The 17,260-nt window shown below is 54.9% G+C and overlaps 1 protein-coding gene across 15 annotated transcripts; it reads left to right on the forward strand.

Moving 5' to 3' along the window:
- Positions 1–439: 439 nt before the first annotated feature.
- On the forward strand, positions 440–15,775 carry PTCH2 (patched 2). Of its 15 annotated transcripts, none has more exons than XR_011537395.1 (23): positions 541–994; positions 1,475–1,667; positions 7,292–7,481; positions 7,589–7,658; positions 7,845–7,936; positions 8,611–8,806; positions 9,409–9,530; positions 9,673–9,820; positions 9,900–10,031; positions 10,121–10,276; positions 10,360–10,452; positions 10,793–10,918; positions 11,012–11,130; positions 11,237–11,585; positions 11,731–11,867; positions 11,956–12,043; positions 12,135–12,277; positions 12,364–12,544; positions 12,675–12,955; positions 13,064–13,201; positions 14,297–14,439; positions 14,525–14,624; positions 15,040–15,775. XR_011537395.1 is itself a non-coding variant. In XM_008516011.2 (22 exons), the coding sequence occupies exons 1-22, from the start codon at positions 923–925 to the stop codon at positions 15,304–15,306; spliced, it is 3,624 nt and encodes a 1,207-aa protein (XP_008514233.2). In that variant the 5' UTR covers positions 440–922; the 3' UTR covers positions 15,307–15,775. The 15 variants fall into 15 exon arrangements, 8 of the variants coding, with proteins under 8 accessions (XP_008514233.2, XP_008514235.2, XP_070465909.1 ...); XR_011537396.1 differs by having other exon boundaries at positions 12,848–12,955; XM_008516011.2 differs by having other exon boundaries at positions 440–994; positions 11,731–12,043.
- Positions 15,776–17,260: the final 1,485 nt, after the last annotated feature.

Raw genomic sequence — 17,260 nt, forward strand, 5'->3', positions numbered from 1 at the left:
CCAGCGAGGGGGACGTGCAAACTTAACCGCTCAGCCACAGGGCGGCCCCATGTGCAGTTTTGAAGGTTGTCTGCCAAGACTAAAGGGCCACAGCCTGTAGAAAGGCAGAAACGCATGGAATAACAAGGTGCATTTAGGAAATTACAAGTGGCTTCGCAGGGCTGGAAGAAACATTGGGTGGGTGGGAAGGAAATGTGGAAGAGAAGACTTTAGTTAGGTCAGCAGGGCTTTGTGTTTGGGAGCCATCATCAGATTTGCGTTTTAGAGAGGTCACTCTGGCCTCAGTGGAGAGAGTGGACCGAAGAGAGCAAGAATGAAGGGAGGCAGGGAAGAGTGAAAAGGAGAAAGAAGTCTTTGGGTCTTGGCTAGTCGGCCAGCAGATACCCTTTCTCAGCATTGGCCTGTCCTGACTTATACTTGGCCAACGCCGTGTCTCTCCGGGATTTCCCTCCCTCCTCCCCGCAGGCGGGCAGGGAAGGAAGGCGAGGGGTGGCCCTGCCTGGGTGGTCTCCTGCCCCGCCTCCCGCGGCGCCGTTGCCTAGCAGCGGATCCGGCCGCAAGGCTCCGGGTAATTTGCGGGCCCCTCAGCCAATGGGAGGGCGTCGCTCCGGCCCGCTCCCTTTTTTGGGGGCTACAGACGCCTCCGCGGCACTGCGGTCGCTACCTCCAGACCCGCCGGGCGTCGCGGGCCTGTGGCTTTGCCGGCACGCGGGACCCACTCCGGCCGCACCGCCCTGCTGCTCCCCGGTCTCACAGCCGCCGCTGCACACCCGCACGCCGCCCTCACCCACGCCCGCGCCCGCTCCTTAGCGGCCCCAGTGAATCCAACGCGGGGCCCCGCGGTACAGAGGGACCAGGCCGGCCGATGGGGGCTCCCAGATAACGCGGGTTGGGGGCGCCCACGCCCCCCATCCCCGCCAGCATGGCTCGGCCGCCGCCCCTCGGGGAACTGCCCCCGGGCTACACACCCCCAGCTCAACCCGCAGCACCCCAGGTGAGTGGAGGGGAAGCCGGAAGAAGGAAGATTAGGACCAGGTCTAGAGACCCCAGGTCTGTCACTCGGGCCTCTCTGCAGGGTGTGATGTCTCTAAGTGCCATGTGTTATTGCCCTCTTGGAAAAGGTGTGTCTGTCTGTCTGTCTGTGTCTCCTCTGGCATCCAGCTGGTGAGAGTGTCTGTGGGTTCACCTCTGTGTCCACCTGAGAATAGGTGTGTACTGTATATATGTATATATATGTATGTATTCTACTCTCAGAGAACAGGTCTTTGCCTGAGGAGGTGTGTTTTGGGTGGGGGGCAGAAAACAGAGTTAAATCTTTTTCCAAGTTTTGGCGTGGGTCTGTGTAGGTCCTCCCTGTCCTGCATCCAGAAACCAAGAAGCAGGGGTTTGACAAAGGGTGCACATAGGGAGAAAAGCGAAGGATTGCATGCATTGTTGCAGTAATGCCTGGCTGACCCTTGTCTTTCCATCCCAGATCCTAGTTGGGAGCCTGAAGGCTCCACTCTGGCTTCGTGCTTACTTCCAGAGCCTGCTCTTCTCTCTGGGCTGCGGGATCCAGAGACACTGTGGCAAAGTGCTCTTCCTGGGACTGTTGGCCTTTGGGGCCCTGGCACTGGGTCTCCGAGTGGCCATCATTGAGACAGACCTAGAACAGCTCTGGGTGGAAGGTGAGTTGTGGACATTGGCCATAGCTGCTTGGCTATGGGGAGCCCAAGACAAGAACAGAGTGAGGAACTGGCTACTGAGTTCTAGTAGGCTTTGCTCTGGGTCTAGAGGGGGCACCTGCCCACCAGAACCTGGGCATCTGGGAGCACTGCTCCCTCCCACACCTGGAAATGGACCTCTGCAGATGATGGAATGCTGTGAATAGGTCTATAAAATAGTTATCAGTGAGTATGTATGTTTATTTAGCATTTATTGCCAACCCTCTGTGTCTATTTTTGACTGCACAGCAGGGTTTGCGAAGGCAACTGAAACAAGACCCATCTTTCAGTAGCAAGGAAAGTGAAATCTGTGCTGGGATGTAACATACAATACAATACAAAGCAGAATATGATTATGTTGTATAAGAGAAGGAAAGGAGAGATCACATCTGACCAGAAGAATAAGAAAAGTTAGAACTGGAAGGCTGGGGAAACTGAGCAAATCATCTGGCAGGCCTTCAGGGAGAGGTCCCATGCAGCCAGGCGCCCTGCACCCATTGAGTAGAACAGCAGAAGAGAAACTGCACTTTGAGGCAACAACAGCATCAGATGGGACCAAATCCTCACTTCCTAATGGAAGCATTAGATGAAAATGATTTCTTAGGGGCCGGCCCAGTGGCACAGTGATTAAGGGCACATGTTCCACTTTGGTGGCCCGGGATTCGCCGGTTTGGACCCCAGGTGCGGACCTATGCACTGCTCATCAAGCCATGCTGTGGTAGGCGTCCCACATATAAAGTGGAGGAAGATGGGCACGGATGTTAGCTCAGGGCCAATCTTCCTCAAAAAAAAAAAAAAGATTTCTTATTAATAATTTCAGGATAACTCTCTTCTTTCCTGGCGCCTGTTTTTATATGGCAGCTGTTTAACAGAGTCAAACTCCCCTCTGTTCTTCGCTGGGAACTTTGCATTTGTGGGCTCCCTCGAATCTCCCCCAGCCCTGGCCCACACCCAAAGGCAGGGCCCAGGTTAGAGTCGCACAACCTTGAGTTATTTCAAATGCTGACAAGCCCTGGGATCCAAAGCAGATGTTTCTTGGAGCCTGCCTGCCTGTTGGGCTCCCACACCCCGTCCCCACCCTACCCCCAGCCCCCTGCAGACTCTCACATACATACACACTCTAGGCCAGCCCTAGGGTCCAGAGCAGATGTTTCTCTGTGCCTGCCTGCCTGCCTGCCTGCCCGCCCCCAGCCCCAGGACACACATGTGCATACACACACATACACATACCCCCACCCACACCACTGCTGCCTGGGTGGTCCCAAATGACTCTTGGATTTCCTGCCACAATAGAAGCTGTCTCCCTCCCCTTCCTCCTCTATTCTCTAGATCTTCCCCGCTAAACACTACTTGAGCCTCCATGTTTCCTCATCCTCTCTCGTACACTCTAGCGTAGGACAGGCTAGATCCCACCAGATTTTTGCTGCTATTTGGAGGAGGGTGATGTCAGGAGGGTGATGTAGCCAATTCCTAGGGCTTTTTTCTTTATTTCAGAGCACCACTCTGTCCTGTGTTGGCTAGGGCTGGGGGCAAGATAAAGGCAGTGGTCCTGACCTGATCTATCCTCTGTAATTGAGCCTTCATAATAGTTGAGGCGGCAATGAGTTGCTGATCCAGGTGAGGACTGAAGAGTATTCTCTGTTTCTTTCCCGTTTGCTAATACAGAAAGCGAAGGAAGAAGCAAAACATTGGCTATCAGAGTTCTGGGCCAGAGTTCAGGGTCCTCTCCAGCTTTGCCATGGAGAGACTTGGGATGTGACTTGCCCCTCCTGATCAATTTTAAAGCTAAAGGGCTTGGAGATAGATTGTTCTCTAAAATAAAAATCACAATAGATAGCCCAATGGTACTTACGCGAGCAGTGATAGAGATGATTTGCACTTGGAGCTGTTCCTGAAGATAAGGAACATACAGACGTTCCATTTAGAAGGCAGAGAACAGCCACGTAGCAATTGGTAGAACCACTATCTACTCAAATAGCCCAGGCTGAAACCTTGGGAGACAGCCTCAGTCCTTCTGGCTCACCTAATTGGTTACTAAACCAGCAAATTCTTCCTTCTTAACCTCTCTTATAACAGACCCCTCCTTTCCACGCTTACGGCCATTGCTCTGGTTGGGGCCTTTTTCATTCTCTGGCAGTACACTGCTGATTCTAACGTTTAGAATGCTTTTAGCCACATAAAAGAGAAAGATAGGAAAGGAGGGAGGGTAGGAGGGAAGAAGGAAGAAGATTGATGTATTGTCTCCTGTCACAAGAAATGTGGCAGTAGACAGTAGAGAAGTTCCAGGATGGTTAATTCAGCAAACCAAGGACATCAGCAAGGACTCCGTTTCTTTCTGTCTTTCCCCTCTGCCTTCTTCAGCACGTTGGGCTTTTGTCCTCAGGCTTATCACCTCCTCATCCCAAGGTGGCTGCTGCAGTGGCAGAAAAAGGAAGTCATCTCTGTCTTGCATCTCTTTGAAAGTGAGGAAAAATTTATGAGAAGCCCCCCAGCCAACCTCCCATTTGGTCACTTTGGCAAGAACTGTTTGTAGCATCCTATGCCTAAATCCTTCACTTGGCAAAGGCAATGGAATTAACTGTGATTGATTCTTAGACTAATCAAACGTCACCCCCTGAGGCTGGGGAGGGGCCCAGCTGCCCTGAGTCACTGGGCCTTTCAGAGGATGGCCAATGAAATCAAGGTCTGTCCGCCCCACCTTCAAATCTGCCTCCACACTGCCCTCCTGTGGTGGATCTAAATCTGATTGAGCCAGCCCTCTCCTTAAGCACCCTTTGACTGCTTCCCTCAGGTTTGGGGTCTCCAGAATCAAGGCCCAGCTTCTTAGCGCATATTCTACGCCCTCCTGTATCTAACTCGTTTTTTTTTTTTTGAAGATTTCATTTTTCCTTTTTCTCCCCAAAGCCCCCCGGTACATAGTTGTGCATTTTTAGTCGTGGGTCCTTCTAGCTGTGGCATGTGGGACGCCTCCTCAGCATGGCCTGACAAGCGGTGCCATGTCCGTGCCCAGGATCCGAACCAGCGAAACCCTGGGCCGCTGAAGTGCACGAACTTAACCACTGGGCCACGGGGCCGACCCCTGTATCTAACTCTTGATTGCTTCTCCGGCATTGTCTCTGCCTCACTCTTAGCAGTCCAGCAACGCTGAGCCTTCCACAGTTCCCTGCACAGACCTCATCCAGAAAGCCTTTTCCTGGTCCAGAAAGCCTTCTTCCCTTGGCCGATTCCTATTCATCATTCACAACTCCACTCCAGAATATATTTTTAGGTGATGAAAAAGTTCAGGTCTTCTCACCTCTCTGCTCAAAACCTACCGTGCTTCCCCATCTCACTCAGAGACAGCCTGAGTCCCTACAAGAGCTTACAGGTGAAATTTCTGGACCAAAGATTATGAACATTTCTGAGGGTCTTGATACGTTATTGCAATATTGCTTCCCCCGAATATTGTACCAAATTACACTCCTGTGGTAGGTTGGAGTGCTCTCCTGTAAGCCAGCAATGAGTGCTATCAATTTTAAAGTTTTTGCTAATTTGATGGATGGTAATTTATTGCTGTTTTAATTTGCATTTACAGGTTTCCCTCTAAGCTGGGCTCTTTTTCCATAGTAGTTAGCCAATTATATTCTCCTTTTTGTAAAGGCACAAAAGCTTTTAACAAATGTATTGATTTTGCTTTCTCCTTCCCCTGTTTGCCTATTTCTTCCCCATTTACTTATAGTCTTTTTTTCCTCCAGTTCTTTCTCATTTTTCTGTCACGTCATTTCTCTCCCAGCAACTGTTGAATGGTAACTCCGTATCTGTACCTACTATGTGCTGGGCAATTTCCTAAGTACTTTGCTTGCATTGATTTTAATTCTACCAAGGGAGGCATTGTCCCCATTTTACAGATGAGGAAATCGAGGGTCAGAGGGACTAACTAACTTGCCCCAAGCACAGACTGAGTATCAGAGCCAAGGCTCGAAGCCGGGTCTGCGCAGATTCTTGGTGCTCCTCTACACCTGCTGTCTCTTCTTGCCCTCACAGTACATCCAGTTCATCTGTCCTCGTACCGTCGTCATTGTTGTCGGCCAAGGTTTATTGTTCTCTTCCTCATTTTTTCTGAGGATTCTTTATTCTCTCTGATGTTTTAAATTGTCAGTGTTTCTTTCTCTTGTTTTCTTATTAGCTCTCTCTGGGTTCCTTCCTTCTCCCACGCCTCTTTCCCCTCAGCAAACTCACTTACTGCCGGGAGCTTATGTCTGTCCTCCCCTCCTGTCCCTCTTTGTGGCAGCTGTGGCCTAAGCCTGGGGAAGTAAACACTGCAGTGCAGCCTGGGGAAGGTTTGAGGAGTCAGGGAAGGAAGAAAAAGAGTAGGTGGAATTTGTCAGTGGAGGGGGCAGGTGGCTGTGTGAGACTGTGTTTATGAGAGGAGGGCCTGGAATGTGACTTGGTAGGGGATGTGAGCATAAGGGCAAATCGGTGTTGGGGGTTGCCAAGGGTTTGGGGTTCTCATGAGTGAGGAGATTATGCGGGTTTGAAAAAGAGATTGGGGAGCATGATGGTCCCAGGTGGGGCTCGAGTCTCAGAGAAGAGTGTGTATGGGCCCCAGGGGTGAAGTGACCAACAAGAAGAGGCCCCAGACAGGGGGAAGCACACTGGGTCTAAGACCAGACCAAGTCCACAGAGCTTCGGGGTGGTTTGACACTGGCGCTCGCCTTCCTCCAAACCACAGTCAGGTCATATCCCCTGACAGTGTCCTCGCCACCCCCGGGCCCCAGTTATAGACTGTGACTCCGTGGCCAGCATGACGCAGGCCTCAAGGGGTGCTAAGGTCAGGAGACTAAGGCAGGGCTGGCACTGGGATTCCCTGTTGTCTGGACAGTGAGACTGGTGAAAGGGATCTGGAACCCCTTCTTCCCCTTGGCCCACTTTGATGTCACGTCTGCCAAGATACGTGCACTGATTCCATGTATCTCTTGCATGAGTGGAAGCAGTGTGTTGACAGCATCAGGCTAAAGACTGTCTGATCCACCCCCTCGCCTGTGTCACCACAGAGCCCATTCTTACCAGGCCCTCCCATCCCTACCCTCTTTCCAGAGCAATTCGCAAAAAGCCATATGGATATAAATCACTGCCCTGCCCAGGGCAACCTGAACTAGGAACCAGCCCCAGCCCTAGACCTGTTCTTTTAGGAGACCCTCCCAAGGGCTGCCTCCCTATTGGCCCCTTTTGTCGCTCCTTGTCCTCCCCACCACAGCAGAGAGAGTCTGAGTGAGGGCTCCGTTACCAGGACACCCCCATAATCCCAGCCTGGCCCAGCTTATTTTTAAGTTATTTGTCCCAAACCCAGCCAACTTGGTTCATGTTTAAACCTTAGACCAAACCAGAATTCGATAGAGCCTCTCGCTTCCCTGTCAGAGCTCCGGATCCTGAGCAGAGGGCCAGGAGCCTGGGGAGTCAGTGTGACCATCAGGGAGAAGGCAGGGGCTTCTCTCAGCAGTGCTTCTCCCACTTGTCCTGGGAGGCCTCAGTGGGTTAGGGTCCCACATCCCCAGAGCTCTGATCCACCGAGGCGCTCTCCTCCCAGCTTTCTCTCTCTGCTCTGGCAGTGGGCAGCCGGGTGAGCCAGGAGCTGCATTACACCAAGGAGAAGCTGGGGGAGGAGGCTGCGTACACCTCCCAGATGCTGATACAGACTCCCCGCCAGGAAGGGGAGAATGTTCTCACGCCTGAGGCACTTGGCCTCCACCTCCAGGCAGCCCTCACTGCCAGTAAAGTGCAAGTATCACTCTACGGAAAGTGAGTCTGGCTGAGCCCCTGAACAGCTGGGAGTGAGATGTGCTATGACCAGGCTAGAGCAGGAATCCCTCTCTTCTGCTGATCTCCTCTGCCTCTGGCTATTGTAGGTCCTGGGATTTGAACAAAATCTGCTACAAATCAGGAGTCCCCCTAATTGAAAATGGAATGATTGAGCGGGTGAGTATCCTGAGCTGTTCTCTGAGATTGGGTCGAGGTCGAACCTTTTCTGCAGTAGGGGAGGGCTCAGAAGGATTCCGGGAGGCTAAAGTCTGGAGGTAGGGGGGTTGCAGAGGGCATCCTGCAAAGATTGTGGAGAAAGGAGCCCAGGGACAGGACTGATGTGGACTGGGATGTCCCTGGCAGATGATTGAGAAGCTGTTTCCGTGCGTGATCCTCACTCCCCTCGACTGTTTCTGGGAGGGAGCCAAGCTCCAAGGGGGCTCTGCCTACTTGCCGTGAGTGCTGCCTCAGCTGCTGCCGGGCCCTGCCTCCCTGCTTCGTCCCCTGCCAGGATTTCCCCAGCAGAAAGGAGGGGTGGGAGTGAAAATGATGATCGAAACCTCACCCACGGCCTAATTACCTCCCAGGCCAGGGTCAGAGCGTGGGCTACCCCAGGGCTCTCTCCACATCCCTCTTCTCATCACCTCCAAAGGAAAGGCAGACCTGTCTTATTTAAACAGAACAAAACACAAAGATGTATAAGATCTGAGCGAAGGAGAAAAAAGATCCCCAGAAAGAGACTTTGCCGGGAGAGTTAGCTAGGGATCAGCTGAGCTGTTGCCAATGTCAGAAAGAAAACCTATTACAGGCAGGTGCCCGTATGGTTATATATTAGAACCAAGGGTAGATGGCTTGGGAAGGGGCTCAGTGGGACTTTTCTGGGCCTTTTCCATGTATTAAGTACCATCTGTCCTGATGTCCATCTCAGCCCCTTAGATCCATCCACAGCTCACTGCAGCAGCCTGGTGGGCTGAGCCTGGGAGCTCTGGGAAGCTGAACCCTACACACCCATATGGAGGGACAAATGGGCAGCTAGGAGGAGGGTCGGGTACAGCATGGGTCCCCTAGCAACAGTTTGGAGGGTGGGAATTGATCCCTGATTCTCACCAACCATGGGCTTTCCTCCCAGGGGTCGCCCCGACATCCAGTGGACCAACCTGGATCCAGAGCAGCTGCTAGAGGAGCTGGGCCCCTTTGCTTCCCTTGAGGGCTTCCGGGAGCTGCTAGACAAGGCACAGGTGGGCCAGGCCTACGTGGGGCGGCCCTGTCTGCACCCTGATGACCTCCACTGCCCGCCTAGTGCCCCTAACCATCACAGCAGGCAGGTGCGTTCCAGCCAGGTCTGCCAGGGAAGGCAGCTTTCCTTCCGTTATCCCTCCTCGTATGCTCCTCTGTTCTGGGCGAGAGTGGATTATGCTCTGTGCTCTGCCCCCCACTTCCTGGACATTGTTACCCTGCCCCCGCTGTGCTAGACACCTAGAATATTCCATTCCGTTCAGTTCTCCTAAGGAACCAAGTGGCATATGAAGCCCTTTGTCCTTTTCTAAGCCCAGAAAGGCTAGACTTTATCAAAATAGGCTTTATGTGGAAACTGAGGACAAATTAGCTGAGTATGAATATCATACCTAGTTTCCTGAGTGTCTGTGTGGCCCTGTGAATGTGGACATTTTTCCAAAACCCACCAAAGTTATGCCAGCTTCTTCCAGCAGCCTATTTCCAGGCCTCTGCTCCCTCTTGTGGCCTCCTCTCTGCAGGACACCAGCTGTTCACTTACAGAGGAGACAAGAGGCTCAGGAGAATAGTTGCCTGCACTTCAGGCCTACAGAGCTCCATGGCAGGCATGTTTCCTGGAGGTCCCAGCCTAGGGACACCCAGGTATCCACAGCCAGGACCATGAGTAATAAAGCCCTCTCTTGCCCCCCTCCAGCCTCCCAATGTGGCTCAGGAGTTGAGTGGGGGCTGCCACGGCTTCTCCCACAAGTTCATGCACTGGCAGGAAGAACTGCTGCTGGGAGGCACGGCCAGGGGCTCCCAAGGACAGCTGCTGAGGTAGGGCCTCCCGTGGGAGCTGGCCAGGGGGCCCCAGGCATGGGAGTCTACACTCTGATGCCAGGAAGCTCTGGCAGAAGCCCCTGCACCCCGCCGACCGAGTGTTTAGCTCTGACCCCTAATTCTCCTGCACCCCCACCAGGGCAGAGGCCCTGCAAAGTACCTTCCTGCTAATGAGTCCCCGGCAGCTGTATGAGCACTTCCGGGGCGACTACCAGACACATGACATTGGCTGGAGCGAGGAGCAGGCTGGCACAGTGCTGCAGGCCTGGCAGCGGCGCTTTGTGCAGGTCAGTGTGGAGGAGGATGAGGGCAATGCCCTGAGGCTACTCCCTCCTCCTGCCCCTCAGATCCACCCTGTCTCTCCAGCTGGCCCAGGAGGCCCTGCCTGGGAATGCATCCCAGCAGATCCACGCCTTCTCCTCCACTACCCTGGATGACATCCTGCACGCCTTCTCTGAAGTCAGTGCTGCCCGTGTGGTCGGAGGCTATCTGCTCATGGTGGGTCGTGCTCCTGGCCCCTTGCCTCACCTCCACCTGGTGCCCACCCTGGGAGCCCCTGTCCAAGACTGTGCCCTCTCTCCCCACAGCTGGCCTATGCCTGCGTGACGATGCTGCGATGGGACTGTGCCCGGTCCCAGGGTGCTGTGGGCCTTGCCGGGGTGCTGCTGGTGGCCCTGGCCGTGGCCTCAGGCCTTGGGCTCTGTGCCCTGCTCGGCATCGCCTTCAATGCTGCCACTACCCAGGTATGCCAGGACTGCCGGGCAGACTGGGTGCCACAGCCCAGGCTACTCAGTTCCTCCAGCTGCCCGCCCCTGTGCCCCTCCAGGTGCTGCCCTTCTTGGCACTGGGCATCGGCGTGGATGACATCTTCCTGCTGGCACATGCCTTCACAGAGGCTCCACCTGGCACCCCTCTTCAGGTGAGGCCTCGTCCTCCTGCCTGGGCTCACCTGAGGCAGTTCTGCATAGGAGTTAAGAGCCTTTTGGTTGGGTGACCTTGGACTGGTAATTAACCTCTCTGTGCCTCAGTTTCCTCATCTGTAAACAGGGGTAACAATAGTGCTTATGTCGTAAGGGTTGTTGTGAGGATAGGTAAGATAATTCATGTCGAGCGCTTGGAACAGTGCATGGCACATACGTGGTACTCAATAAATGTTAGCTGCTGTATAGTTACTGTCCCTCCTCTGCCATTCCAAGTTCCCGAGCCTCCCCTTCACTCTACCTTGAAGACCCATGTCCCCCCCTCCCCCGTCCTGGCAGGAGCGCACAGGTGAGTGTCTGCAGCGCACCGGCACCAGCGTCACACTCACGTCCGTCAACAACATGGTTGCGTTCTTCATGGCCGCCCTGGTTCCCATCCCTGCACTGCGGGCCTTCTCCTTGCAGGTGAGGCATCACGAATGGGGCCTGGGCTCAGGGTGGGCATGGAGCTGGGGCCATGCTTCATCCAGCTTTGTGCCCGTTCTGTCCATCCCCCAGGCAGCCATAGTGGTTGGCTGCAACTTTGCAGCCGTGATGCTTGTCTTCCCAGCAGTCCTCAGCTTGGACCTGCACCGGCGCCACTGCCAGCGCCTTGATGTGCTCTGCTGCTTCTCTAGGTACCCCCACCCCACCAGACCTTCCTCCCTTGGCCCCATCCCATCCTGTCCCCTCAGCAGCATTTCCAGGCACAGACCTGTCACCCCCTTGCTCTGCCTCTTCCAGCCCCTGCTCTGCTCGGGTGATTCAGATTCTGCCCCAGGAGCTGGAGGATAGGACAGTACCAGTAGGCATTGCCCACCTGACTGCCACAGTTCAAGCCTTTGCCCACTGTGAAGCCAACAGCCAGCATGTGGTCACCATCCTACCCCCGCAAGCCCACCTGGTGCCCCCACCTTCCGACCCACTGGGCTCTGAGCTCTTCAGCCCAGGAGGGTCCACAAGGGACCTTCTAGGCCAGGAGGAGGGGACAAGGCAGAAGGCGGCCTGCAAGTCCCTGCCCTGTGCCCGCTGGAATCTTGCCCATTTCGCCCGCTATCACTTTGCACCCTTGCTGCTCCAGTCACACACCAAGGTAAGACTCCAGGCCCCGGAAGTCGAGCTGGGCCAGGGCAGAGGCTTAGGTGTCTCTGGGCCCCAAGAAGAGCAGAGGGCCTGGCCCACCACCTGAGGGCTCAGGGGCATCCCAGGGCCTCCGGCTTAGTTGCCATCTCCCACAGGCCATGGTGCTGGTGCTTTTTGGGGCTCTTCTGGGCCTGAGCCTCTACGGAGCAACCTTGGTGCAGGATGGGCTGGCCTTGACAGATGTGGTGCCTCGGGGCACCAAGGAGCATGCCTTCCTGAGCGCCCAGCTCAGGTACTTCTCCCTGTATGAGGTGGCCCTGGTGACACAGGGTGGCTTTGACTACGCCCACTCCCAACGCGCCCTCTTTGATCTGCACCAGCGCTTCAGTTCCCTCAAGGCCGTACTGCCCCCGCCTGCCACCCAGGCGCCCCGCACCTGGCTGCACTATTACCGCAACTGGCTACAGGGTGAGTGGCGAGGAGACCCACAGGGAGGGCTGCTGCAGGCAGGAGCCCCTGGGCCCACAGGCTAACTGTACCCTACCCTCTTCTCCCCCAGGAATACAGGCTGCATTTGACCAGGACTGGGCTTCTGGGCGCATCACCCGTCACTCATACCGCAATGGCTCTGAGGATGGGGCCCTGGCCTACAAACTGCTTATCCAGACTGGGGATGTCCAGGAGCCTCTGGATTTTAGCCAGGTTGGGAAAGGGCTGGAAGGGTCAGGGAGCATAGAGGGGCTCCAGGTCTCATGGGCCCAGGCCTTCAGCCTACTCTGCCTCTGCAGCTGACCACGAGAAAGCTGGTGGACAAGGAGGGGCTAATTCCACCGGAGCTCTTCTACCTGGGGCTGACCGTGTGGGTGAGCAGTGACCCCCTAGGTCTGGCAGCCTCACAGGCCAACTTCTACCCCCCACCTCCTGAGTGGCTGCATGACAAGTACGACACCACCGGGGAGAACCTTCGCAGTGAGTCCGGGGGGAGCCCAGCAACAGCCTCGGCCTGGACCCACACAGGCTCTACCCTAAGGCCCTGCCCACTGCTCCCTATGCTCACTGGCCACTCCTTCCTCTCCCTGCTGCCCCCTCCCCTCCGCAGTCCCGGCGGCCCAGCCCCTGGAGTTTGCCCAGTTCCCCTTCCTACTGCATGGCCTCCAGAAGACTGCAGACTTCGTGGAGGCCATCAAGGGGGCCCGGGCAGCGTGTGCCGAGGCAGGCCGGGCTGGGGTGCGTGCCTACCCCAGCGGCTCCCCCTTCCTCTTCTGGGAGCAGTATCTGGGCCTGCGGCACTGCTTCCTGCTGGCTGTTTGCATCCTGTTGGTGTGCACTTTCCTCGTCTGTGCCCTGCTGCTGCTCAACCCCTGGACAGCTGGCCTCATAGTGAGTCCTTAGAGGAGTGGCCAGAGAGACCCGTGGCTGCCCCACCCTCCCCTGCCCATCCCGTTATCCCTCTTCCCAGGAGCCCTGGGTGAGCCCTGCCCTTCCCAGGTGCTGGTCCTGGCGATGATGACTGTGGAGCTCTTTGGCATCATGGGTTTCCTGGGCATCAAGCTGAGCGCCATCCCTGTGGTGATCCTTGTGGCTTCTGTAGGCATTGGTGTCGAGTTCACGGTCCACGTGGCGCTAGTGAGTACAGGCACGGGGCAGGGGCAGGCCAGCTGATTCAGTGTTCATCAGATGATTATCAAGCACCTACTGTGTGATGGATACTATTCAAGAGTTGGGGCTATAATAGCAATACAGACAATCTTTACCTTCAAGGAGCTTGTATTCTAAGGGCTAGAGGTAGACAGTAAACAAGTAAACAAATAAATAAGCAAGCAGCCATTTCAGTAGAGACGAGGGTACAAAGACCTGACCAGAATGGGGTAAGGACAGAACGGAAGGTGAGAACATGGGAACCAGCAGGTCTCCCAGATGGTTTTACTGTGAAGGAGATCAGAGAAATGGGATGGTAGCTGGGTGGCAAGTGAATAAAGGTGGAATTCTACCAAGACAGAGATGGCAGAACCAAGGCAGGCAGGCCTTTCTCAAGGCGTATTGTCTGGAAGAGGAGGAGTGGGCCGTGGGGTGGGGGCCACAGGACAGCTGGAAGCACCAACATAAACCTGGCCAGACCTCACAAACAGCTCCCTTCTTTTTTTATCCCATAATTTCCCTATTATTATTCTGATTATAAGAACAATATATACTCCTTAGGGAAAAGAAAGTCTGTATGCAGAAAAGTACAAAGAAATAACTAGAAATCCTCTGAAATGCCACCCTGAGAAGTAACTGTTATCCCTTTGGTGTCTGTCCTTCTAGACCAGAGGTCAGCAAACTTTTCCTATAAAGGGCCTGTTAGTAAATATTTTAGGCTTGGCAGGCCATGTAGCTTCTGTTGCAAGCCTGCCACCGTAGCACTAAGGTAGCCACAGACAATAGGCAAGTGAATGGGTGTGGCTGTGTTCCCACAAACCTTTATTTACAAAAACAGGTGACAGGCTGTAGTTTGCCGACCTATTCTAGACATCTTTCTGTGTCTCACCAGACACATCTGTACAGTGTTCCCTGAATGGACTCATGCATGCTTCCTGGACAGTTCCCAGGGACTCAGTTCACCTGGCCTTCTGTGGGCCAAGGCCTGGGCGAGCCCTGGGGACAGATGAGCAAAAGTTGGGGGCATAGAGACCTGGCCTTGGTTGGCTGAGGAGCAGCTCCAGGACCACTTTGTTCCCCCAGGGCTTCCTGACCACCCAGGGTAGCCGGAACCTGCGGGCTGCCCGGGCCCTAGAGCACACATTTGCCCCGGTGACCGATGGGGCTGTCTCCACATTGCTGGGTCTGCTCATGCTTGCTGGTTCCAACTTTGACTTCATCATAAGGTAGGGGAGGGCGCGGGGCAAGGAGGCAGGGCCTGCCTTCGGTGGCAGCAGGGCCTGCCCAGGCTGACCGCCCACCCCCACCCAGGTACTTCTTCGTAGTGCTGACAGTGCTCACGCTCCTCGGCCTCCTCCATGGGCTTGTGCTGCTGCCTGTGCTGCTGTCCATCCTGGGCCCCCCACCAGAGGTGACCATACCCTTTGCTCCTAGCCCAGCAGACAGGGAAGGGACAGGCAAGGGAAGGGACAGACCCAGGACAAAATGCTCTCAGTGCCAATAGAAAGGGCGCAGCTCACAAGGACCCTCCCCATGAGGTGCTGCCAACTGAAGGTGGCATCCTCTCCCTTTGCCCAGATACCTTGTCCCTTTCCCTCAGCCCTCCTGGCTCCTTCATGGGACTGAGCTTAGCCTTTTGGGGTGCAGAGCAAAGTACAGGTTTGCCCCAGGCCTCACTATGCTATCCCTTGTCAGCTCTCATATCCCGCCGGAGGCCAGCAAGGACCCCAGCCTCCCAACAGTTGTGATAAGGCACTGGGGAGGTGCTGAAGGGGACTGCAGCCCTGGTAGCTCCTGGGCTCACTGGGGCTGGTGTCTCCCCGTAGGTGGTACAGCTGTACAAGGAGAGCCCAGAGGTCCTGAGCCCCCCAGCTCCACGGGTAGGAGGGCTCAGATGGGGGATGTCCCCCACTCTGCCACAGAGCTTTGCCAGAGTGACTACCTCCATGACCGTGGCCCTCCACCCACCCCCACTGCCTGGCGCCTACATCCACCCAGCCTCTGATGAGCCTACTTGGTCCCCTGCTGCCATATCAGCTGCCAGCAGCTCCAGCAACCTCAGTTCTAGGGGACTATGTCCCACAACTGGGTGAAGGAGCAGCTGAAGCACTGGGTGGGTTCCTGAGTGCGAGACGCTCTCATGGAGAGCCCTGCTGCTGTCTGTCTGCATGCCCTCCCCTGACTCAGCCATCACAGACGTCCCTGCTATCAGACAAAACCGCCACCATCTAGGCTGGGAGCAGCCTTGTGCCCCTGGGTCCTGTGGGCCTGTGCCTGTGTCTGGGTGGGGGTAAAAGCCAGCACTTCAGGCTGCAGTGCAGCCCTGTTACCTCTCCCGCTCACACGGCTGCCCCCCAGCAGACCAAGCCTGTGGGATCCTCTAGCCAGTCCAGGCCCAGCCCCCTTCTGCTTGGTGACTCCTGGGTAGGCTCTCTGAAGCCCTGCCCACCTCCTACCACATAAATTATTTATATGAAGATGTTTATTTTTGTAGTGTGTGTAGATATTAGCTATGCTGAAAGTTTTATTTTTAAAGAGTGAAATATATTCTATATGAACTCAGCTCAAATGACTTTGGTACTTTTCTTTCAGACAGACTTGAGAGTTTGCAAATGGAGTTGTCAGGGTCTAAGGTCCTGGGGTTACTCTAGTCCTGGGTGGGAAAGGCCCCAGGTTCTAAATTTTTGTCACATGACTTTGGTCTATTTATTCACCTGGCAACTGAAGACGATGTTCAGCAAACACATATTGGTCATATAGCTGGTACGAGAGTCCAGGCTAAGTGCTTAGTATACAAAATGATACAAATTTTTTTTGGTGTCAAACCCTACCGTGTGGCTTTCAGAGCCATCATAATCCAGCCCTGAGCACCTATCCAGACTCATCTCCCACCTTCCTGTTTCAGCCGAGTGAGGGGCATGGGTGGAAGGGCACAGCCACGCTACAAGTGGGAGGTGAAGTGGGAGCAGATTGGGAAAGTGGCCAGTTGAAGCAGAGATGGGAACAGCAGGGACTGGGGAGATAGTTTAGGAGTTTTATGCCCAGACCAACTGCCTCTGCAAGTCAGCAGTCAGCCTGGCCCCCCCAAGGCATCTTTGGCCAGACAACCAAGGAACCAGATGAGAGAACTGTCCAGAAATTGAGGTTGTGCTAGCAACCAGCGAGGCACTGTATTTAGGCTCTTTGTTCTGTGAAGCTTGAACAGTCCCATTGTACCAGGGCCTTGAAAGTTCTGGCCACACCCTGGGCGAGAGTACAGAGCCCCACCCGATGGGGTGGGAGAGGTCTCTTATTGCCCTTCTCCAGCTATTCCAGGGCTCAGTCTCCACTGACACACATACACACCCTGGGCTCGCGCCACCCCCGCACGAGGCGTGATCCCACCCAGAGAGCACTGCCTTCTCACACCCCACCCCATCGCGCCCAGGGCCAGAAAATCATCTTCTGACCAAAAGTGAAAAAAATAAAAAGACAGGGCCGGCCCGGTGACGCAGCGGTTAAGTGCGCATGTTCCACTTCTTGGCGGCCCGGGGGTTCGCCGGTTCGGATCCCGGGTGTGGACATGGCACCGCTTGGCACGCCATGCTGTGGCAGGTGTCCCACGTATAAAGTAGAGGAAGATGGGCACGGATGTTAGCTCAGGGCCAGGCTTCCTCAGCAAAAAGAGGAGGACTGGCTGTAGCTAGCTCAGGGCTAATCTTCCTCAAAAAAAATAAAAATAAAAAAAATAAAAAGACTACAGCTGAATCAACACTAAAATGTCTAAAAAGACTTAAGGAAAGCAGGTAGGTGGCTTGGAACCTAGAGGAGGGGGTAAATCCCACGCGCCAAGGGGTAGAGGCTGGATTTGGGTCCAGTAGTGTTTGGGTCACTATGGAGGGGCTTTTGAGTGGAACAGGAGAGCTCACTAGGCTGGAACAGTGCAAAAGATGTCAGCCCACCGGGCCGCTTACCGGCTGGGTGACCTGGGAAAGTGAGCGACTCTCAATGAGATTCAGCATCTTCATCTGTGAAATGAGAAGATTAGAGCTAGCTTGTAGGGTGCTG

The sequence above is a fragment of the Equus przewalskii genome, chromosome 2 (genome assembly GCF_037783145.1).
Source record: "Equus przewalskii isolate Varuska chromosome 2, EquPr2, whole genome shotgun sequence".
NCBI lineage: Eukaryota > Metazoa > Chordata > Mammalia > Perissodactyla > Equidae > Equus > Equus przewalskii.

Excerpts from the sequence above, each read along its gene's own strand:
- PTCH2 (XM_008516011.2), top strand. The coding sequence starts at position 923 with ATGGCTCGGCCGCCGCCCCTCGGGGAACTGCCCCCGGGCTACACACCC. Across the intron at positions 7,482-7,588 it reads CAAGTATCACTCTACGGAAA|GTCCTGGGATTTGAACAAAA; the intron begins GTGAGTCTGGCT and ends TGGCTATTGTAG. Across the intron at positions 10,453-10,792 it reads CACCTGGCACCCCTCTTCAG|GAGCGCACAGGTGAGTGTCT; the intron begins GTGAGGCCTCGT and ends CCGTCCTGGCAG.